The following is a 24232-nucleotide window of genomic DNA, read 5'->3' as shown; positions in this document are numbered from 1 at the left end:
TAAATATAATAATTTCTTACTGTGACATATTTCATCCTCTGATTTATAGTGTTTCTTTTTTCTCTCTTGCTTCTTTGGTGAAACTTGCTATTTTCAGGTGTTTTGATTTGGAGGGAAGTTATAAATGGAATTGTGTATTTTGGAGAAGGTCATCAGTCATCACATGCCTAGCTCCCTTTTTTATTTTTAAACGGCACACGAGTGTCTGACTCGCACGTGGTGTTTCTTGCTTGGCCGGCTGGTGCCAGACACTGTGCCTTTTGTTTTTAAGAGATAAACGTCTGGTGGTTTTTGTTTTTCTGTGAGACACATGTGAGTCATACTTTTCATGAACTGTGTCCTTCTTCCAAACCTCTAATTGTTTTGAACAACTTACCTAAGCATTTAGAAGCTAATAGGTTAAAATTGTCAACTGTATGCCTGTTTATAAAGGATAGCTGAGTCATTTATACTTTTTATTCCTTCATAGGTTACTGCAATTTTGTCTTGGTTGAGTATCTACCAGTCCTGTTGGCACCAACTTTGTTTAAAAAAAAGTATCACTCAATCTCTGCGACTTACATCTTTCTTAGTCACGTGCAGTACCAAAAATCTAGATTTCATTTGTGTGTTGAATCCTGTGAGTTACACTCTCTAGTTGAGTGGCTCATAGTTTTAAAAAGCAAGCAATACTAATACTCAAAAAGACAACTGAAATGCTTCATATATTATTGAAAACCCTGTTCAGCATGATCAAGATCACCTTTATTTCCCAAATATAGTACGTGTAATGGTTGAGAGAGTGGATGTGGAACCTGCCCTGTCTGGGCTTATATACTAGCTCTACCACTCAACTGGTTCTGTGATGTTTGTCATCTTTGTCAAATCACTTTGTCTCTATGTGCCTCAGAAAAATAGGGAACAATAATAGTACCTAGCTCAGAAGGTTGTTTTCAGGATTAACTTAATATATATAAAGTGCTTACAACAGGTAGGTTTATGTAAGTCTTAGCTATCATTAATCATCTTTGTGATTGTCTAGTGTTACTAACAAGCAAAACTGTTAATAATAAGAACTTATTCAATATTAAATGTACTAGGATTTATAGTTTTTAAAGCTAAAAATTTCCTGTAGAAACCATTTTTTTAATCCATAACTCTTTAAGAAGTGAATAATTGAAGCAAAACACTTTTCACTACCAAAGACAATTGCAAAATAGTGTGTGGTTTTTTTTTTTTTTTTTTTTTCACTTTACTTTACAGTACTGTATTGGTTTTACCATACATCAACATGAATCTGCCACGGGTGTACATGAGTTCCCAATCCTGAACCCCCCCTCCTACCTCCTTCCCCATACCATCTCTCTGGGTCATCCCAGTGCACCAGCCACAAGCATCCTGTATCCTGCTTCGAACCAAGACTGGCGATTCATTTCTTACATGATATTATACGTGTTTCAATGCCATTCTCCAAAATCATCCCACCCTCTCCCTTTCCCACAGAGAAATGTTTTAAACATTAAAAAAATATATATACCTGGAGTTGTATGAAAGACCAAGGAATGTGGTTCTACCATTTTTAACATTGTTTGTTCTTTAAAGATTTACTTAAGTTCCTAGTTCAAGACATAAAACATCTGATTTTCTACAGAAAGTAGATACCAAATCTTCTATGTCTTCTATCTAAAACTTAAGTTTTCATTGAGCTACCACTTAAGTTTTCTTGACTGTTGATACACTTCCACATTATTGTTTTAAATAGTCTTTTTTTTTTTTAATTGGGAACATTTCCTTGAACATTCACTTAAAGTATCAAAAGAAGTTTTTGTTTGTGGTTGGAAAAAATGTCTTTAACCTGCCAAGAGAACTTAAAATTGCATAAGAAAATGGGTGTTGATGCTGAGAAATGGTGTGTAGGCTGCAGATCTCTTGTTCTGTCTGAAAACAGTGATGAAACACAAACAACAAATGTGGAATTGCTGGTGCTCTATTTTTGTGTGGGAAAGACAACTTCAGAGAAGGAGAAAACTTTCTGCTGTTTTAATAAATTTCTATTATATTTAGGCATGGGATTTTCTTGGCAATCATTATAGGGATCATGAAAAGCTAATTTCTATAAAAAGTCCTATGGTGCCTATTTCATTATATTTGTGTTGACATTTAGCAGGAGTTTATAACTTAGGATTCCTTGTGGATCTTTAAGTGATCTGTGAACTCTGAAAATTATCTGTAGAGTTTACTTTGTTTTTGCAGATATTATGGTATTTGTTTTCACCAATCAATTTTTACTTTTTTTTTTTTAACAGAGTAGTAAGGTATATATAACAAAATTAACCATTTTGACCATTGCTAAGTGTACAGTTAGTTCATTGGTATTAAATACATTCATATTTTTGTGTAATTGTCAGCATTGTTCATCTCTTAGAACTTTTCGTTGTCCCAAGCCGAAACTCTGTGCCCATTAATCAGTGACTCTCCATCCACTGCCCCACCCAGGCCCCTGGCAACCACCATTAAAATTTATGTCTTTAGGAACTTGACTACTCTAGATACCTCAAATAAGTAGAATTATGCATTTGTCCTCCTGGCTAATCCACGTTGCAACATGGGTCAGAGTTTTATTTTTTTAAGGGTGAATGACATTCTGTTTTATGTATAGGCCACATTTTGTTTACAGATTAAACTGTTGACACACGTTTGGGTTGTTCTGCATTTTGACTATTGTGAATAATTCTGCTATAAACACTGATGTGCTGTTAAAGTTTCTGCTTTCAGTTCTTTTGTGTGTATACCTAGAAGTGGAATTGGCTGGATCATATTGTGATTCTGTGTTTCAGTTTTTCAAGAACCAGCTTACTGTTAGCCACAGGGGCTACATTCTACTGTCTATAGAATTCTGTGTTGTGTACATTTTTCTTGGGAATCAATTATGAGACTTGGACAAAGTCTCAAAGTGAGCCATTGTTCTCATATTTAGTCCTTATCAGATTCATTTTAATTCCTACATTCCTAAAACAGTGAATACTGTATTCCAGACATTAGTTTCATTAAGCCACCCACGTGTTTCCTTGTTCTACCAAAACTTCCCTGGGAAGGTGAAGTGCACAGCATTACCTTTCAGCTTTAGTCTTATGACTTAACATCAAAATGGGTAGCTGTAGGATTAAGTAGAATCTTGTGTTCAAGTCATCCTGAAAAACAATTTTTTTTTCCAAGCTTACCAAAGACTGAGATGACAAAACACAAAAAGTAGCTTCAGGTATTTTATCTCAGGTCTTTCTGTCCTAATAATATGGCAGTGATCTAACATTTATAGTTTTGATTTCTCAGATTCACAGAAGAGACTGTATCATGTACCTGTTAGTACTTGGGTTAGCTTTTTTCAATGTGACTGTGTTAATGCAAGTATGATAATGAATTTTCTAACAGTAGGTTTTTTATTCTCTACTTTAAGCTTTAAAAGAAGCAGGTGATGCTATCTCACTGCACCTCTTCTCTCCTCTTTTGTCAAGGATCCCTCTTGTTGATGGGACAGGGGCCTGTCTCAGCATCATCTTTGGTCAGGAGAAAAGGTGGACAACAAGCAGTACCATTAAACTGCATTTTAGAAAACATGCTTTTTTCTTTTCTTCTTGAGATTAATTAGCTGAATCGCTAGGTCTCCATTTCTTGTGGTAAAATGAGAGGATTGAACTAGAAGGATGTACTTTCTGATTTTTTTTCTAACTCTGGTTTTCTTCTTTGTGTGTGTGTGTGTGTGTGTGTGTGTGTGTGTGTATGTGTGTTTGGAAAAGGAGTATGACACCAGACTCTTAGAAACACCCCAAATTCTGAAACCTATAGCGTATTACCCAAATAATCTTTATGGAGCCTTGATAATATGTCTATGCTGTAATTCTTTTCTAATTTGAAGGGTCTTTCTATCTTGTAAACCTCATATCTCCCAATATAAAGCATTTTTCAAAGTTGGCACCTAGAAAGAATGCAAGTGCGAAGAATGTTGTTCAGGTTAAAGCGTGTCCGACTCTGTGACCCCATGGACTGTAGCCTGCCAAGCTCCTCTGTCCATGAGATTTTCCAGGCAAGAATACTGGAGTGGGTTGCCATGCCATCCTCCAGGGAATCTTCCAGACCCAGGGAAGGAACCCATGTTTCCCACATTGCACGCAAATTCTTTACCATCTGAGCCACCAGAGAAGCCCTGTTCCAGTTAAGGAAGGTATAAGATTATCGTGGCAGACTGTATTTAATTGGTTCTTAGACATTCTTAATGGATTTTGCTGCATATATTGGTTGTTAGCATTCACATATTTCAACTACAGATCATCAATAACCTACTGATAATGAAATATAATGATTTATATAATGCTAAGTTAAGAGATACACCTTACTTCAGTGGCTTTGTTTGCATTTTTTTGTGATATTTATGGCAACCTTCCTCTGACTTTCAGAACATCAAATGGTCTTGGGTGCAGACCTGTACTTCATAATCTCTAAAGGAGAGGGACTATATTTTAAGAGCGAAATATTTCCCCCAAGGTCTCAGTGCATTTTGTTGATTAGTGCACACTTCTAAACTAATTCCAGTTTCCGTAAGAATGCCATGTGCTGATTGGCTTAGTTCTGAGTTCCTGAAATAATTTATTGAAAAGGAAAAGGGATTTCTCTGTAATCATGCCCTGCTCTAGAACTGGTGCTGGAGCCAGTTTTTCCTGAGCTTTATGGATGATATGAGGGAGGAATCAATTCCTGAACAAAGCCAGTCTTCTTTTAGGAAAGGGAACGGGACTAAATCCAGGGCAGGAACCTAACAACATGCCTTATAGTTCACTTTTCACTCCCAGACTCCTCTCATACATGTTCTTAACTAAAATTTGCTCTTCAACAAGACACCCTCACCACCTCCCTAAACAGGGACATTTCAGTGTCTCATTCAGTTCCAAGACCAGGTCATCTTTCTCCAGTCTGATGGAATGCCTCTCTGTCTTGCAGCCTAAGGCTGGAGCATCACTTCTTTGTGTCTACTCATCATGCTGGAGCAAGAGCAGGATGATGGCGATAAAAATTCCCACTTTTAAAGGAGAATAATGGGAAACTACCCACGTTGGCCGCTGTTTCATGGTCCAGGAACGATTAGTACTCCCTGTACCAGCAGGAAGTTAATTTCTTAGTCAGCGTACTTGACAGCACGCGAGTTTTACCTCTGAAAATGTTTCCTTTTTCTTGTCTTCCATGGCACATCTGGGGTGGCCTTTGGGAAGGACTGTCCATTGGGAACTGCAGCTTCTAGTAACTCTCCCACAGTGGATGGGAGGCTGCCTCAGAGCAGTGGTTTTCAGTGTGGTCTCTGGACCAGCAGCACAAGTATGACCTAGAGAGCAAATTCTTAGGTATCACCCCAGACCTACTGAGTCAGCAACCTGTCTGTTGACAGCACTTTCTAGAGCTCTAGACCTGCTCTCAAGTTTCCGAGCCGTTGACATAGACCTTTAGCAGGTTTTGTGGTTTCTTTGGCAGATTAGCTCCCACAAAACCCAAGTAGACTACTGGTTGATTTGTGGTCATTTCCCATTCTAGGTACCCAGACTTGTTCTTCCTGAGCCTGTTAGAACGTGAAGCCTCCACCCAGGCCCTGGGACCCTAATTTAAAGGCCATTGCCCTATCTTGGCCTCTGCTTGCTCCTTACCCTTAGGCTGCATTTCAAATCCATTTTCACAATGAAGTGTATTGTCTTCTTTGTTAGGCTAGGGTAAGGCCTATTTTAGCTGGAGGTGCTCTGGAAAGGACAGCTGTGGGGGCGGGAGTTAGGTGTCTTCTAGGCTGCAGTCTCCTGTCCTGTGGAATCTAACTTCCCAGACTGTTTCACAAACCTTAGTTTGGCTTTCACAACTTAGCTTTTTGTTTGCTTAGTTTTTGTTTTAACCCTGCTGGAGTCCACATAAGGCCAGACTTTTAGGTTATTTGGCTTATTGAGGCAGAGAGAGTCTATTGTAGCAAAGATCTGTTTTCTCTGCTTTCAGCCTCAGTTTATCTTAAGTAGGAACACATTTCATCATTCTTCATCATTTTTTTTTAATCATTCATTATCATTTCATCATTTTGGGGATGCCTCCCCAAAAAGGCTGAGAGAGAGAACGCTTGTGTCCTTCAAATTAACCCTCTTCCTCTCCCTCCTTCCATCTTCTGAGCATTGGAACGTTAGCCCATGGGTTCCAGCTTTGACTTCCTTTGCCTCCTATGTAATGGAAAGGTAATATCTTCCACACATGCACATGTGAATTGACCGAGTACCTGTGTCATTTGTTTGGAGATGCCCTCAAGAAATGGCAGTGGGAAAAGAAAAGGCTTGAAGTGAATCAAACTGATGATTGTGTTTCAGTTCAGTTCAGTGACTCATTCATGTCTGACTCTTTGCAACCCTATGGACTGCAGGCCTTCTTTCATCCAGGCCTTCCTGTCCATCACCTACTCCCGGAGTTAACTCATGTCCATTGAGTTGGTGATGCCATCCAACCATCTCATCCTCTTTCATCCCCTTCTCCTCCTGCCTTCAATCTTTCCCAGCATCAGGGTCTTTTCAAATGAGTCAGTTCTTCACATCAGGTGGCCAAACCATTGGAGTTTCAGCTTCAACATCAGTCCTTCCAATGAATATTCAGGGCTGATTGCCTTTAGGATGGACTGGTTGGATCTCCTTGCAGTCCAAGGGACTCTCAAGAGTCTTCTCCAACACCACAGTTCAAAAGCATCAATTCTTCGGCGCTCACCTTTCTTTATAGTCCAACTCTCACATCCATACATGACTACTGGAAAAACCATAGCTTTGACTAGACAGATCTTTGTTGGCAAAGTAATGTCTGTTGTTTTTCAAAGGCTGTTTAATTTGCTGAAGTTTGCCTGTTAGCTCACTGTACATGTAATTAATTTGCATGTTATGAAAATATTTTCTCTTAGAAATAAAAAGGCAGCACCACCAAGGCAATCATAGCTGGAACCTCAGCTTAAACTTACCTTCTGTGGCGAATTGAAAGACTTTACAGTAAGAAATAAAGAGATACTCCTGCTCCTGTAGCACATTGCAGTGGGGGATGCCTGGCAGGTTAAGGAGTAGTGAGTTTGCAGGGGCTGCAGCTGTTCTAGGTTAACATTAGTGTAGCTTACAAGCTACATTTCTTGAAATTTAAATACCTTAGGATATGATATTTGGTCATGGATATCAGATCATCAGTGGAATCTTGTCTGTTAATCTACCTAATTTTGACTTTGAATCTTGAAGTCTGATGACCTAGGGCTTCTTAAGTTCAAATCCCAGCCTCACCACTCATTAAGGTGAGGTAAGGTGAAGTCGCTCAGTCGTATCCGACTCTTTGCGACCCCGTGGACTGTAGCCTTCTAGGCTCCTCCATCCATGGGATTCTCCAGGCAAGAATACTGGAGTGGGTTGCCATTTCACCACTCATTAGCAGCCTTTAAAAAGAAAAGAACTCACTAGACTATAGTTGCTTTATAATGTTGTTAGTTTCTGCTGTATGTATGGCAAAGTGAGTCAGCTGTATGTGTACATATGTATCCCTTCTCTTTTGGATTTCCTTCCCATTTGGGTCACCACAGAACATTGAGTACCGTTCCCTGTGCTTGATTCTCATTAGCTATCCATTTTATACATACTTAGGCTCATTCAACCTGTTTTTTCATGTGTGAAAGAAGGTCGATAAAAGCATGACCCTCACTAGGTTGCTGTAAGGACTGAAAGGGATTTGTTGTTGTTGTTTAGTCACTAAGTTTTGTCTGAGCCCATGAACTGTAGCCCACCAGGCTCCTCTATCCATGGGATTTCCCAGGCAAGAATGGGTTGCCATTTCCTTCTCCGGGGGATCTTCCCAGACTGGGGGTCAAACCCATATCTCTTGCATTGGCAGGCAGATTCTTTAACACTGAGCCACCAGGGAAGACCACAGAAGTGATTTGATACATGGAAAGTGCTTAAAATAGTACCTCACACACAATAAACATTGTGCCACTATTACCTCACTATTTATTATTATGCCAGCAGTAGTGTTTTGTTTTTAAGAATCTGTAGTAGAAAGATTATTTCTTTATAAACTGTATACAAATTGTGCAGTTTTAAAATGCAATAAAATATGTATTAGGTTGGGAATCAAGATATTGGGAAATAGTCTTTTAACACATATTAGCAGATTTGTCTTTGGAAAAGTTAGACCAATTTGCACCCTTATCAGCAACCTTTGAGAACCCTGGAAATGGAATTACCAAGACAAATTAGCATGATTTTATCTTGAAAAATCTGAAAATGAACCTATTTCCCCTATTTTATCTAGAAGAAAAGTTATATAGAATAGGAGACACTGGAATTTTCCAGTAGGATCTGTTGAAAGTGAAAGTGAAGTCGCTCAGTTGTGTCCGACTCTGTTGAAAGCCCCCCCAAAAAAGGTAAGACATCTACTCTGGAAGAGACTAATAAATAGCATTTCCTGTCATTTATTTTATATTCTTTGGGAGTTGTGGGCACTCAGCTACCTGGTCTGATCTCCCAAATTTGGGAAATGCTTTTATCCAAGCATGATTCTTTAGAAAGGATTAAATTCTGTATTTAATTGGGGTAGCTTTTATCACTCCTCTCCCTGTGCCCCCAAAAAAGGGAAGAAAAAGAGCTTTTTGGGGATCAGTAGGGGTTCTTGCAATTATTCAAGGAAATAGGTGCAATATGTATGAAGGAGGAGAATACTGTACACAAAACAACCCTTTGTGCAGCTGAGACTTGAATGCAGACGTTTTGGAGGTTTTGGTGGCTTGCTTCATGGGCAGCGACCTTACATTAGGGACCTGCTGGTCCCCTCATTTTATCGTTGATATGTGGTATTTTGTCTTGGCCCTGCTTTAGGTATAATTGCCAAACGGAAGAAATAGGTAGATGGATTTTACTTATTCAGTTATTTTAATTCTAATTAGAATTGTACTTCTCAAATTTGGAGGTTTTATTGAAGTTAAAATGGTGGGTAATTGCATAAATGGTTAGGTGTTATTTTTACATTTCAATTTAAAACACCTCCTCTCTCTTCATTATGTAATTGCACTATTATTTGGCCCAAACTATTTTCTTACACAGGTTAGAAAATTATCTGAGTTTAGCTTTCTAGTTTTAACACAGTTGGAATATAAGATATATATTTTTTTCTTTCCCCAGGATGTTTTGACCCATGTTGGAGCAATACCTTTTATCCTAGGCACCAAAATATGGTACCTGTTATATGTTACAGAATTCATTGCTGCTAGTATTTTCTGTGAGATTTTACCCTGGCAGACATCTGCCTCCAGAGCCACTGAGGAAGCAAAAACAAAAGCTCTCCGCTGATTCTCCTTTACTTTTTAATAGATTTTGGGGTCAATTATTCAGGTTTTTATTCCCTTGGTATAATTAGTGTGTGGTTCATCAAACTTTGAGGAGATTAACCCTTAGATAAGTGTTGCTGGAGATTACTTCTCATATGTTATCCATTAGAATACTTGGAAGTGAAGCTTCAGTTTTCCTTAATAGCAGATAACATTAGCAAATGTGTTAACTATTAAGCCACAAGAAGTAAATTGTTATTTCTAATATCACCAGGTAAATTTGGCCTCAATTTAGGCATATAAGAATAGTACCACTTTTTACAAATGCATATGTCTTGGTTCCATTCTTGTAGATTCTGATACAGTATGTTTGCAAAAGGAACCAGTTGTCTGTATCTTAAAAAAAAAAAAAATCAAAATGAAAAACAAACTCAGAGATGCAGTGAGTATTTAGGAGTGAAACTGGCAGAATTCTCTGTGTGTATGTCTGTGTACTTGCACATCTGTGCTTTACATACAGGTGTATATCTCCGTGATTACATTACCTTAAAAGAGTATTCATTACTGCTTTCTTGACCTTATCATATATATATGATTTACACACACTTTGTAACTAAAGTGCCTTATTACTCTGTTAGCAGATAAATAGTTGCCATCAGAGTCCCTATTTCTTTTTCAGCTTGGACATAAATAAGTTAATTCACCTCAGCCGCACATAGTCACTTTGGCCAATCAGTTGTTTTTGCTTCACTAGTCAATATTACTTGATGACTACAGCTATCTCCACTGAGAGAGAGAGAGAGAGAGAGAGAGAGAGAGAGAGAGAGAGAGAGACAATAGCTTAACCTTAGTTGTTTGTACTGTTGTCATTGTTTTATAAAATTAAAAATAACAATGTAGATGGAATAAAAGAAAATTTTGGAAAAGTATGTGCTTTATGATTGTCAAGATTTCCTCATCTTTCACCATATGTTTTGGTAAACACATTCAGAAAACAGTTATTGCTGTTATGGGTGTGGAAGTGTATCCCCCAAGGAGTAAGCCACTAGCTACAAATAGAACACATTTGGAAATCCAACTGGTGATTTTTATTGTTGCTTATTAGTTATATTCTATGTTTGTATCAGTTGGCATGTTACTTGATTTAGGCTAATATTCAGTAAAAATCTTTTTTTTTCTCTGCTTTTTTCACTTATCCAGCTTCAATTCTAAAGGTTATCATTGACCAAAGAAGGCATGCATATGGCCAAGAAGCACATGAAAAGATGCTCAGTTCAGTTCAGTCACTCAGTTGTGTCTGACTTTTTGCGACCCCATGAATCACAGCATGCCAGGCCTCCCTGTCCATCACCAACTCCCGGAGTTCACTCAGATTCACATCCATTGAGTCCGTGATGCCATCCAGCCATCTCATCCTGGGTCGTCCCCTTCTCCTTCTGCCCCCAATCCCTCCCAGCATCAGAGTCTTTTCCAATGAGTCAGCTCTTCACATGAGGTGTCCAAAGTACTGGAGCTTCAGCTTTAGCATCATTCCTTCCAAAGAAATCCTAGGGTTGGTCTCCTTCAGAATGGACTGATTGGATCTCCTTGCAGTCCAAGGGACCCTCAAGAGTCTTCTCCAACACCACAATTCAAACGCATCAATTCTTCGGCACTCAGCCTTCTTCACAGTCCAACTCTCACATCCATACATGACCACAGGAAAAACCATATCCTTGACTAGGCGGACCTTAGTCGGCAAAGTAATGTCTCTGCTTTTGAATATACTATCTAGGTTGGTCATAACTTTTCTTCCAAGGAGTAAGCGTCTTTTAATTTCATGGCTGCAGTCACCATCTGCAGTGATTTTGGAGCCCCCCAAAATAAAGTCTGACACTGTTTCTCAGCATCACTAATTATCAGAGAATTGTGAGTCAGAGCTGTAATGCGGTATCACCTAACACCGATCAGAATGGCCATCATCAAAAAGTCTAGTCAGTGCTGGAGAAGGTGTAGAGCAAAGGGAACCCTCCTGTACTGTTGTTGGGAATGTAAATTGTTACATCTGCTATGGAGAAAAGTATCTATGTTCCTCAAAAAACTAAAAATAGAGCTACCAATTCTTTCCAATATAGTTCTCGAAGTGGAGCTGCTGGATCATATGGTAATTCTACTTTTACTTTTCCGAGGAAGCACCATACTGTTTTCCACAGTGGCTGTACCAGTTTACATTTCCACCAGTGCCCAAGGATCCTGGGTTCTCCACATATACTTCAACACTTGTTTTTTGGTTTTGTTTTGTTATTTTGGTAATAGCCATCCTAATTGGCGTGAATTAGTATTTCATTGGAGTTTTGACTTTTAGTTCTCTAGTGGTTTGAGTATCTTGTCATGTCCTTCTTTTGGTCATTTGTAGGGCTTCCCTGGTAGCTCAGCTGGTAAAGAGTCCGCCTGCAATGCAGGAGACCCTGGTTTGATTCCTGGATTGGGGAGTTCCCCTGGAGAAGGGATAGGCTACCCACTGTGGTGTTCTTGGGCTTCCCTGGTGGCTCAGGAGGTAAAGAATCCACCTGCAATGCAAGAGAGCTGGGTTTCAATCCCTCAGTTGGGAAGATCCCCTGGGGCAGAGCATGGTGGTCCACTTCAGTATTCTTGCCTGGAGACCCCCCCTGGTAGGCTACAGTCCATGGGGTTGCAAAGAGCTGAACACAGCTCTGTGACTAAGCACAGACATTAGTCATTCATATGTCTTCTTTGGAGAAATGTCTGTTCAAGTCCTTTGCACATTTTTGAATTGGGTTGTTGTTACTGAGATTTTGAAGTCCTCTGTATATTCGGAACATTATTTTTTATCAGGTATTTAGTTGGCAGATATTATCTCCAGTTCTGTGGGTTGCTCTTTTACTCTGTTGACAATGTCATTTGATGCAAAAAATTAAGAACTTTTCCTGAAGTCCTTTGTCTGTTTTCTTACATTGTCTGTGTCTTTGATGTCGCATCCAAGAAATTATTGCCAAACCCAATGTTGTGAAGCTTTTGTCCTTTGTTTTTTTCAAAGAACTTTATTGTTTTAGGTCTTGCATATAGGTCCTTGATCCGTTTGAGTTAAGTTTTGTATATCATTTCAGGTAAGGGTCCAACTTCACTTTTGCATATGGCTATCTAGTTTTCCCAGCATCATTTGTTGAAAAAGTGATCTTTACTCTTTTGTCAAAATCCTTTGACCAGATGCATGAGGGTTTATTTTGGGGCTCTCTATTTTATTCCACTAGTTGACATGTCTGTGTTTATGTCAGTACCACACTGTTTTAATGTAGCTTTATAGAAAGTTTTGAAATCAGGAACTGTGAATCCTCTAGTCTTTCTGTTTTGTTCAAGATTGTTTTGGCTGTTTGGTCTACCTTGATATTTTATATAAATTTTGGGATAGGTTTTTCTATTCCTACAAAAAATGTCATTGGAGTCTTTTTTTTCTTTTTTTTTTAAACCGGATCCCATTGAATCTTTAGATCATTAAATGACATTTTAATGATATTAGGTTTTCTAATCTAACACGAGGTCTATTCACATTTATTTATGTTTTATTTATTATCTATGGGTAACATTGACATTTTAATGATACTAAGTTTTCTAATCCAAATTGATGTATATTTGTATTTTTGTGTCTCCAGTTTCTTATAGCAGTGTTGTCATTTTCACTGCAAAAGACTTTACAGCACTTTGGTTCAGTTAATTTGTAGGTATTTTATTCTTTTTGATGCTATTGTGAATGGAATCATACGCAGAGATTATTTTACCTCTTTTTCCTAATTTCTATGTCCCTTCTTTCTTTTAGTTGCCTAATTGATCAGGCTAAAACTTTAAGTATTATGTTGATTTGAAGTGGTGAAAGTAGGCATCCATGCCTTGTTGCTCATCTTAGAGGGAAACTTTCAGTTTAATCACTGCACATGATGTTCTTTGTGAGTTTCTCATATATGGGTGTTTTTTTTTTTATTATGTTGAGCAAGTTTCTGTTTCTAATATGTTGATTGTTTACATAGTAAAAGATGTTGAATTCTGTCAAATGCTTTCTCTTCATCAACTGACATCATGTTTTTTTTTTCCTCTTTCATTCTGTTGATATAGCATATTATGTTGATCAATTCACATTGTTGAAATATCCTTGCATTTCAGCAGCAAATCCCAGTTGGTTGTACCATATAATTCTTGTAATGTGCTGCTGAATTCTGTTTGCTAGCATCTTGTTTTGGAGAAGGACATGACAGCCCACTCCAGTGTTCTTGCCTGGAGAATCCCAAGGACAGGGGAGCCTGGTGGGCTGCCGTCTATGGGGTCGCACAGAGTCAGACATGACTGAAGCGACTTAGCAGCAGCAGCAGCAGCAGCAGCAGCATCTTGTTTATTGAGGATATTCACAGGGATTTCCTTCTCTTTTTCTGTGATTTCCTTCTCTTTCAGTGGTTTTGTATGACTTGAGTGTTAGGGTAATTTTGCTCTCAGAGAATGAGTTGGAAGATATTCCCTTTTCTTCAATTTTCGAAAAAGCTAGAGAGGAGTAGTTATTAGTTCTTCTCTAAATGTTTGCTAGAATTCACCAGTGAAGTAATCAGCTTCAAAGCTTTTGTGTGTTGAGAGATGTTTGATTACTGATTCAAGCTCTGGACTAGTTACAGGTATATTCACATTTTCTATTTCTTCCTGATTTAGTCTGGATATGTATGTGCTTAGTCGTTTAGTCATGTCTGACTTTTTGCACCCCGCAGACTGTAACCTGCCAGGCTCCTCTGTCTGTGGGATTCTCCAGACAAGAATCCTGGAGTGGTTTGCTATATCCTCCTCCAGGGGATCTTCCCAACCCAGGGATCGAACCCAGGTTTCCTGCATTGCAGGCAGATCTTCACTGTCTGAGCCACCAGGGAAGCCTATTTAGTCTGAATAGTTTTTTTATTTTCAGATATGTGTTCATATCAACTGGGTGATTCAATTTGTTGGTATACAATTGTTCATGTCACTCTTATAATCCTTTTAATATCTTTAGAGTTAGTAATAATGGCCCACTTTCACTTCTGATTATACTAATTAGTCTCCTCCTTTTTCTTTTCTTTATCTAGCTAAAGGTTTGTCATTTTTATTAATCTTTTTGAGGAATGAACCTTTGATTTTGTTGATTTTCTCTTTTGTTTCTCTATTCTCTATCTTTTCTCAAATCTTTATTTCCTTCCTTCTACTAGTCTTGATTTTAGTTTATTTTTCTTTTTCTGTTTACTTTGTAAAGTTGAATAATGATATGAGTGTTTTTTTTTTGAAGTGTTTTTAGCTAGCTATGAAATTTCCCATAGTACTCCTTTATCTGCACCCCATAACTTTTGGTGTGCAGTGCTTGTTCTTGTTCATATCTAATTGTTTTCTAATTTCTCTTTTGTGGTTTGTTTTTTGATTCATAAGTTATTTACAAATGTGTTGTTTGATTTTCACAATATTGTGAATTTTCCTCTCTTTTGTTACTTACTTCTGACTTCATTCTCTTGTTGTCTGAGAAGAAACTTTGTGTGATACCTATCTTTTAAAGTATTGGAGTCTTAAATTGCAGTCTAACATCTGGTCTGTCCTGGAAAATGTCCCATGTCTATTCTGTTGTTGTTGGGCAGTTTGCATTCAGATCTTCCGCTGGAAGTTGCTAGCCTTCAGCAGACTCCAGAATTCCAAAACCGTTACACCAGACAGATTCTGCCAGTGCAGTTGTTGTCTAAGTGGGGAGACAGATTCCTAGAGCTTCCCACTCTGCCATCTCATCTTAATCCTCTCTGACAATCATGTATTCTTACCTAGAGTAATTTATTGTATGTCATGAGAAGTAGAGTACAATCCATGATACAGGAATTTCCGATCAGATCGATTGCATCTTCTACTTGGCCATCTATGCAAATTTGGACACATTTTTAAATCCTTTTCAACCTCAGTTTCCTGTATGAAAGTTAGGAATAATGATACTTATACCAAGATTGTTGCAAGGATAAATGAAACAGTTAATATAAAATTATTGTATGCCTGAGTGCCTGGGAAGTATTCCACAGCCATCTTTTACTCTTACTAGTACTTCGCCTGGAGAAGGCAATGGCACCCCACTCCAGTACTCTTGCCTGGAAAATCCCATGGATGGAGGAGCCTGGTGGGCTGCAGTCCATGGGGTCGCAAAGAGTCAGACTCGACTGAGCGACTTCACTTTCACTTTTCACTTTCATGCATTGGAGAAGGAAATGGCAACCCACTCCAGTGTTCTCGCCTGGAGAATCCCAGGGACGGGGGAGCCTGGGGGGCTGCCGTCTCTGGGGTCGCACAGAGTTGGACACGACTGAAGCGACTTAGCAGCAGCAGCAGTACTTCCCCACCCCAGATGATTTTAAAGCTTATGTTGACTTTTATGGAGATTGATTGATGATGATGATAAAGATATCTTTCAGGTAAAGGAAATGAGAAATAAGGGTACAGAGTTTAAATACATTGACACAACTCCTTGAAGCAAAAGATGTAGCACAGCAGCTAATGGGAGTAGGATAAGGAAAAAATGTAGTTGCAGTTGGTTTTTAATTTAGTACAGATAATAGAAAGGTTAGCAGCTGTGCTCCCAGACCCTTCTGTCCCAACCCCTGCAGTTGCAAAGGGTACAATTACAGTTAAAGACAGAAGCAGCAGTTATTACAATGAAATATGGGGGTAGGATGTTGAGACTGGATATGGAGGCAGGAACTCAAGAGATTTGTTCCATGGGAGGAGCCCTGGCCATCAGTTCAGTTCAGTCGCTCAGTCGTGTCCAAATCTTTGTGAGCCCATGGACTGCAGGCCTTCTTTCATCCAGACCTCCCTGTCCATCACCAACTCTCGGACCTACTCAAACTTCATGTCCATTGTGTCGGTGATGCCATCCAACCATCTCATCCCCTGTCATCCCCTTCTCCTCCCTCCTTCACTCTTTCCCAGCATCAGGGTCTTTTCCAATGAGTCGGTTCTTTGCATCAGGTGGCCAAAGTAAAGTATTGGAGTTTCAGCTTCAGCATCAGTCCTTCCAGTGAATATTCAGGATTGATTTTCTTTGGGATTGAATGGTTTGATCTCCTTGCAGTTCAAGGGACTCTCAAGAATCTTTTCTAACACCACAGTTCAAAAGCATCAGTTCTGGGCTTCCTGGTAGCTCAGTGGTAAAGAATCTACCTGCCAATGCAGGAGACATGGGTTCGATCCCTGGTCCAGGAAGATCCCACATGACGCAGAGCAACTAAGCCTGGGCACCGCAACTACTGAGCCTGTGCTCTAGAGCCCAGGAACGGCAACTACTGGAGCCCACATGCCCTAGAGCCTGTGCTCCACAACAAGAGAAGCCACGGCAATGAGAAACCAGTGCATCACAACTAGAGAGTAGCCCCTGCTTGCCGCAACTAGAGAAAAGCAAAGACTCAGCACAGCCAAACCTAAATAAACAAATAAAATTAAAAAAAACCAAAAGCATCAGTTCTTCAGTGCTCAGCTTTCTTTATAGTCCAACTCTCACATCCATACCTGACTGCTATAAAACCATAGCTTTGACTTAGGTGGACCTTTGTTGGTAAAGTAATGTCTCTGCTTTTTAATATGCTATATAGGTTGGTCATAGCTTTTCCAAGGAGCAAGTGTCTTTTAGTTTCATGGCTGCAGTCACCATCTACAGTGATTTTGGAGGCCCAAAGTTAAGTCTCTCTCTGTTTCCATTTTTTTCCCCATCTATTTTCCATGAAATGATGGTACTGGATGCCATGATCTCAGTTTTCTGAATGTTGAGTTTTAAGCCAGCTTTTTCACTCTCTTTTACTTTCATCAAGAGGCTCTTTAGTTCTTCACCTTCTGTCATAAGGGTGGTGTCATCTGTGTATCTGAGGTTATTGATATTTTTCCCGGCAATCTTGATTCCAGCTTGTGGTTCATCCAGCCCAGCGTTTCTCATGATGTATTCTGCATATAAGTTAAATAAGCAGGGTGACAATATACAGCCTTGATGTACTCCTTTCCCAATTTGGAACCAGTCTGTTGTTCCATGTCCATAGGAAGCTTAAAGAATTTAGGATATATTCTAGTTTTTCAGGTATGTTATTTTTTCCTTTGCTTGTTCAGGATTTTGTTCTTGGCAAACAGGAATTATCATTTGAAGCTCCAATCAGATTTTGCTGCTAAAGAGTATCTTTGGATTTGTTTAAAAGATCAAAAAGTTTGTAAGTTTCCGGGAAGTACTCTTGAGTATTTTAAAAACCATGATGAGGGTTCACAATAGACTATATTTAACAATCAAGTCTGGCACAGCCTGCAGTGTGTGAATCTTTTTGTTTCTTGAGTTTTTGTTTTTTCTTTGCTTCATGAGGGTTCCATATGGAAAGGCACAATGTGATTTTTCCAAGGTTTTGGTTTACAAAGGACTTATTTTGTAAAATTTGAAGCTTTGAGAAAGATGATGCTCTGTCAACTGATTAAAAATAAATAAGAATTAGAGTATGTGAATGACACAGAATGTTAGTTTGAAGTGTTAATGTTATTGTTAAAAACAGTAGTTTTTGCAAATTTAAAATCATCTTTGTCCTGAAGCAGAAACAGAATCCTAAGTCACATAATTTTTTCTCCCCTTAAAAAAAGAGATATCAGTATAGGTGAATTTTTAGAAATATAACTCTGATGTTTAAGTCATTCTAAAGCTTGTGGTTTCAGAAGATGCTCTTTAAAAGAAAAAGCCTAATGTATTAAAACTTTTAATTTTCATTCATTGCATGTGGTTTAGGTATCAAATTAGCATGTTATGCATTTGAACCCTTTGAAATATTTTTTTGATAATTTTAAAATTTTAATTGTGGAAATTCATTATTTGATTGTTTCATTTAAATAATGTAAAACTATTCTACCACAGATGTTTTTTAAGACTTGAGTTATACTGCTAAATTAAATGCCTGGTCTGCCTCTGCTTTTGAGGTTTTCAGTTATTTCTTGGCGTGTGGCCATCTAACAACCTGTACAAAGATGGGTGGGTGGAGTGTGCTAGCTTTACCCTTCTGTGACAACAGGGTATGTCTGTTCAGGAGTTTGCTTCTTCCTTACAGTTCAACAGCCATCTCTTTTTGGTTTTGGCTTTTAACAGTCAACCCTCAAAGATCTTTTGTTTTCCGACAGTTAAAGAAACAGGCTCAGTGTTCTTATTCTTAAACAATTTCTTAATTGTTTACAGATAACTGAAACTACGAAAGGTTTCTGTGATGAATCTATTTTGATGGAGGCTTGTCGTGTGGAAATGATTGGTCATCATATTTCCTGGTGATTGAGAAGATTGTTTTTAAACCAAAGAGCATCAAAAAGCTCACTGTTTTCTGATTTTGCATTGGCTATTTTTCCTGTGTATTTTAACAAACCTCTCCTTTTAAAATGTAAGACCTAGCAGACTTAGTGCTTGATTAGTGCTGTTCTAACATGCTTAAGAAATACTCCCCATAGAAATTTTCACTTTATTTAAATAATAATAGGTATTCTTGTGGTAACTACAGATAGGGATAAACCTATCTTATACAGTGGAGAGTTTAGAACTTCAAAAATATATCACATCAACAACTCTGATTAGCCTGGAGGGAGCAGTTTAGTAAAGAATATTTTTAATTCTTAATGTAACATTTATACTTTGTGCCTTGTTTTGATGATTATAAATGTTTCCGAGTATAAGTCACCTTGTTTTATTGAAATGTTTTAGTCCATTTTCCTAATTGGTTTTCCATGAGGAGTACATTCCCACCTTTATTAAGTGAGCCAGTAGGAAAACATGATTTGGTTTTCATAGTCATGATTTGGTTTTGACGTCAACCTGTCCGCGACGCATCAGTTCCAAAAGGTCAGGTATTCCTGGAACATGATGGTGCATAATGATTTCCTTACAGAATTGTTGAGGATGGTCACAGTGAGCAACCACTGACCAGTACTTACTGATCACTTAGCTAGGTGCCAGCAGTACTGCAGCCATGAAATTAAAAGACGCTTGCTCCTTGGAAGAAAAGTTATGACCAACCTAGACAGCATGTTAAAAAGCAGAGACATTACTTTGCCAACAAAGGTCCGTCTAGTCAAGGCTATGGTTTTTCCAGTAGTCATGTATGGATGTGGGAGTTGGCCGATAAAGAAAGCTGAGTGCCAAAGAATTGATGCTTTTGAACTGTGGTGTTGGAGAAGACTCTTGAGTCCCTTGGACTGCAAGGAGATCCAACCAGTCCATTCTAAAGGAGATCATTCCTGAGTGTTCATTGGAAGGACTGATGCTGAAGCTGAGACTCCAATACTTTAGCCACCTGATGCAAAGAGCTGACCCATTGGAAACGACCCTGATGTTGGGAAAGATTGAGGGCAGGAGGAGAAGGGGATGGATGACAGAGGATGAGATGGTTGAATGGCATCACTGACTCATAGGACATGAGTTTGGGTAAACTCCGGAAGTTGGTGATGGACAGGAAGTCCTGGCATGCTGCAGTCCATGGGGTCGCAAAGAGTCTGACATGACTGAGTGACTAAACAGAACGGAAATATGGAATAATAATCATATATTATGAATCAGAAATTCAATCATATATTTTGAATCAGATATGTGGTTTACAAATATTTTCTTTCATTCTGTTGTTTGCCATTTCATTTCATTGATTGTTTTCCTTTGCTGTGCAGAAGCTTTTTAGTTTGATGTAGTCCAGCTTGTTTATTTTTGCTTCTGTTATTTGTGCTTTGGGTGTAATATCCAAAAATAAAATCATTGCTAAGAACAATGTCAAGGAACTTTTTCCCTGTGTTTTCTTCTGGGAGTTTCTGGTTTTACATTTAATTGTAATTGTAATTTACATGGTTTATGGTTTTACATCTAAGTCTGTAGTTCATTTTCTATTAATTCTTCTCAGTGATACAAGTAAGGGCTTTTGCAAGTTAATATTCAAATTTCCCAGCAACATTTGTTGAATTGACTGTCTTTTCTGTATTGAGTATTCTTGGCTCTTTTGTCAAATGTTAGTTGACTGTATATTCATGAGTTTATTCCTGGACTCTCAGTTCTTTTCGGTTCGGTTCAGTCGCTCAGTCGTGTCCAACTCTTTGCGACCCCGTGAATCCCAGCACACCAGGCCTCCCTGTCCATCACCAACTCCCGGAGTTCACTCACACTCACATCCATCGAGTCCGTGATGCCATCCAGCCATCACATCCTCTGTCGTCCCCTTCTCCTCCTGCCCCCAGTCCCTCCCAGCATCAGAGTCTTTTCCAATGAGTCAAGTCTTCGCATCAGGTGGCCAGAGTACTGGAGTTTCAGCTTTAGCATCATTCCTTCCAAAGAAATCCCAGGGCTGATCTCCTTCAGAATGGACTGGTTGGATCTCCTTGCAGTCCAAGGGACTCTCAAGAGTCTTCTCCAACACCACAGTTCAAAAGCATCAATTCTTCAGCGCTCAGCCTTCTTCACAGTCCAACTCTCACATCCATACATGACCACAGGAAAAACCATAGCCTTGACTAGACGGACCTTTGTTGGCAAAGTAGTGTCTCATGAGTTCATTCCTGGAACCTCAGTTCTTTTACATTAGCCTATATTCCTGTTTTGTCACTGGCACCTACTATTTTGATTACTGTAGCTTAGTAATATCGTTTGAAATTAGGAAATGAGCTGCCTTTGGCTTTGCTCTTTTAAAAAATTTTTGTTTCATCAATGTGTTAAACTTTTCATTCTACAGATCTTTAACCTTCTTGGTTAAATTTATTCCTAGGAATTTCATTGTTTTTGATGCTGTTGTAAATGGGATCATGATTTAGTCTTGGTGGGCTGTTTCTTGAGGGTTTATTTATTCTAGGTTGTCTAGTTGGTGTGTAGTTGTTGCCACAGTAGTATCTTACGCTCCTTTGTGTTTCTGTGAAATCAACTGTATTATCTAACTTTTTCGAAGCATCTGTAAGATGGAGACAGTAACACCTAATTTGAGAAGAGTTAAATGGGATAATATATGTACGACGTCTAGAATAATGCCTGGTGCTCACTCTGGGCTAAGCAAAAGGAAGTTAGTCTTCTACAGTGTGAAAGTGAAAGTCGCTCAATCGTTTCTGACTATTTGCAACTCCATGGTCTACAGTCCATGGAATTTTCCAGGCCAGAATACTGGAGTGGGTAGCCTTTCCCTTTGCCAGGGGATCTTCTCAACCCAGGGATCGAACCCAGGTCTCCCACATTGCAGGTGGATTCTTTACTAGCTGAGCCACAAGGGAAACCCTAGTCTTCCAGTGGCACCCCACTGCAGTACTCTTGCCTGGAAAATCCCATGGACGGAGGAGCCTGGTGGGCTGCAGTCCACGGGATCGCGAAGAGTCGGACGCGACTGAACGACTTCACTTTCACTTTTCACTTTCATGCATTGGAGAAGGAAATGGCAACCCATTCCAGTGTTCTTGCCTGGAGAATCCCAGGGACGAGGGAGCCTGGTGGGTTGCTGTCTATGAGGTCGCACAGAGTCGGACATGACTGAAGCGACTTAGCAGCAGCAGTCTTCCAAGGGGAAGTTTTAAAAAAAAGGTTACTTTTTTCCCTTATTATGGAACAAATGAAAGTTCAAAACAGAAGACATGTAACAGTTGGGGGACCAGAACTTCTATTCATATGAGAGACCACAATTTGTGTGTGTGTGTGTAAGTGGCTTAGGAAGAAGGGGATGTTAGTTTTTTAAGAGTATGTGGTCTGTTAAAAAGTTAAAAATCCTTGCCAAAACAAATGTGTTATTTTACTCAAGAGTTCCATGCAAAAATAATTATAAATTAAGCATTACATTGTTGCCTCCTGATTTATATGATTTATATGTATTTTTAAATTATATGTTAACAGAATGACACATTGGCTACTTGTAATTATTAGAAGTTTAATTTTTCTCAGTTTGAAATTTTAAAGCATCACTTAGTGATGGTCTTAAAAAACCTTGCTATTTATTATAGCAGTTGAATCTTTGAAGAGATGTTATTCTTTGTTCCGTTCAGTGTTGCTGAGACTTATCTTTCTGGCCAAAGTATATTTTATTATGTGTAATGGTTTTTTAAATTTTATAATAAAGTGTATTTAAACTATTTTTAAATTATAAGATTAGAACCAACATTTTCATTATTAAAAGACAGTTCTTTATCGTCTCTTTAGTTTTTTTGGGAGAGAATTCTAGTTTTTAATTCTTTGAAACTAATGTTGTCATTTGGTTTCTGTGATGAATATAATCCCAAAGACCATTCATTGGACCTGTTTGAATATTTCTTTCTGATTTCAAAGAGTTAAAGATATTATTTGAAGATTATTAAGAATGTTTTTGCTTATGAGAATTCTATGTTGCTGATTTATTCTTATGTCATTAGTTAAAAGTTAAAACGTTTTCATTTATGAATAATGCAGTATATAAGTGATATTAAAATTTTAGTTTTATAATAGCCAAATAAATTCCATTGGTTTAAGAATTATGAGTGTTTTTTCTTTTGATTAACCATTTTAAGCACTTATAAACTTTGTTCCATATTAATGTGTGCATTTGAAATTAGTATTATGTGGTTTGTACAACCATTCTTGAATAGCTGAAACTTTTAAAAGAATTACAAATTGCAGATTTCTGTGCCTGGTGGAAATAAATATGAAGCCTCGTAGATACTCATTTTCCATATCTTTTATGTAAACTGGCAAATGATACTAAAACAGCACTTTGGTGTATATTTTGGATATTTTCCCCCTGTGTTAAGTGTCTTTAAAATTTTTAACTGTATTTATCGCTATTATTTGAATAGGTGTCTCAATGCTTGTACCTACTGCAAAACTAAACACGCCAGAGGAAATTTGGCCAGTTATCCAATTGATGAATTAGTAGATAGAGCCAAACAGTCTTTTCAAGGTAAGAGTTTCTAGAATTCTGTGTGATTTCAGTCTCTTTAATAAATTTTAATAGTCTTCTAAGTAAAACTTCAGTTTATGTGTATGCTTGTTTAGCTTTCTGAAGAGTTTGCAAATGTTTCAGCGTATCTAATAGAAGATATTATCAGATCAGGTTATGCTGTTTGCATAACTTTTCTTTCACCACTCTGTTCTCTTATGACTCTAAGGTAAGGGACATACTTTGAAATTTATCACCTGTCTTAATATTTCATGGAAAAGACAAAAAAATAGAAATGAAAGCCATGACCTTCTGGTGTGTGTTAGACTTTTGTGGACTGAGTGAAATATTTTTTAAAGATTTCTGCCTCTTTCTTTGTTAATTTCTGGGCCATTTGGAAAACATAAGGAAAGAGAGAAGGTAGATTTTACTTTGAGCAAGTAAAGATAACCCCCACTCATCCATAGGACTGTTGGAGCTGTGAAGATTGGTAATGGTATAGAGTCCTAAAGAGAGCAATTCTTTGTGTGGGTGGCCAGCTACTTCTGATTCATCACTTGCTGGAAAATGTGATTGCCTCGATATCTCTCAGCATATAGTAAGACATTTGTAACGTGAATCACAATTGTGTTGACACATAACCATAAATTTCATCTTCTGTCTTTGTTTATAGTATGTGTATATAACATTGGTGTGTTTTTATAACCAACATGAGATAATCTATTGTCTCATAATCTTGTGGGTTAATACTTATTGGCAATGTGCTTTTCCTTTTAGCAAGTAACTTAGAGTGCTACTCTCAGGACTTCACACCCTGAATCTCAGAGAGTATGTTTTACAAACACACGTATTTAGTGAAAAGCTTCCATCAACATGAATTTCAACTGCTCTTTAAAACAAAGAGAAAAATACTCTTGATTAATTCAACACTTCTGTACAATTTTTTTTTTCCTAACGTTATATTCTTAGCACAGTCCCCTCTTGTGTTCACATTCAACTTGTACTGAAAGGA

At 38.2% G+C, this 24232-nt stretch overlaps 1 protein-coding gene across 4 annotated transcripts in view; it reads left to right on the top strand.

Moving 5' to 3' along the window:
- Positions 1–24232, top strand: part of CDKAL1 (CDK5 regulatory subunit associated protein 1 like 1) — a 608618-nt gene that overhangs the window by 259686 nt on the left and 324700 nt on the right. For all 4 annotated transcript variants that reach the window (XM_069562792.1, XM_069562791.1, XM_069562793.1 and 1 more), the window contains one exon: positions 23138–23241. In XM_069562792.1, coding sequence (XP_069418893.1) covers positions 23138–23241 — 104 coding nt within the window. The remainder of the gene's footprint in view (positions 1–23137; positions 23242–24232) is intronic.

The sequence above is a fragment of the Ovis canadensis genome, chromosome 20, assembly GCF_042477335.2.
Source record: "Ovis canadensis isolate MfBH-ARS-UI-01 breed Bighorn chromosome 20, ARS-UI_OviCan_v2, whole genome shotgun sequence".
NCBI classification, from domain to species: domain Eukaryota; kingdom Metazoa; phylum Chordata; class Mammalia; order Artiodactyla; family Bovidae; genus Ovis; species Ovis canadensis.
This window is presented reverse-complemented; position numbering and strand designations above follow the sequence as displayed.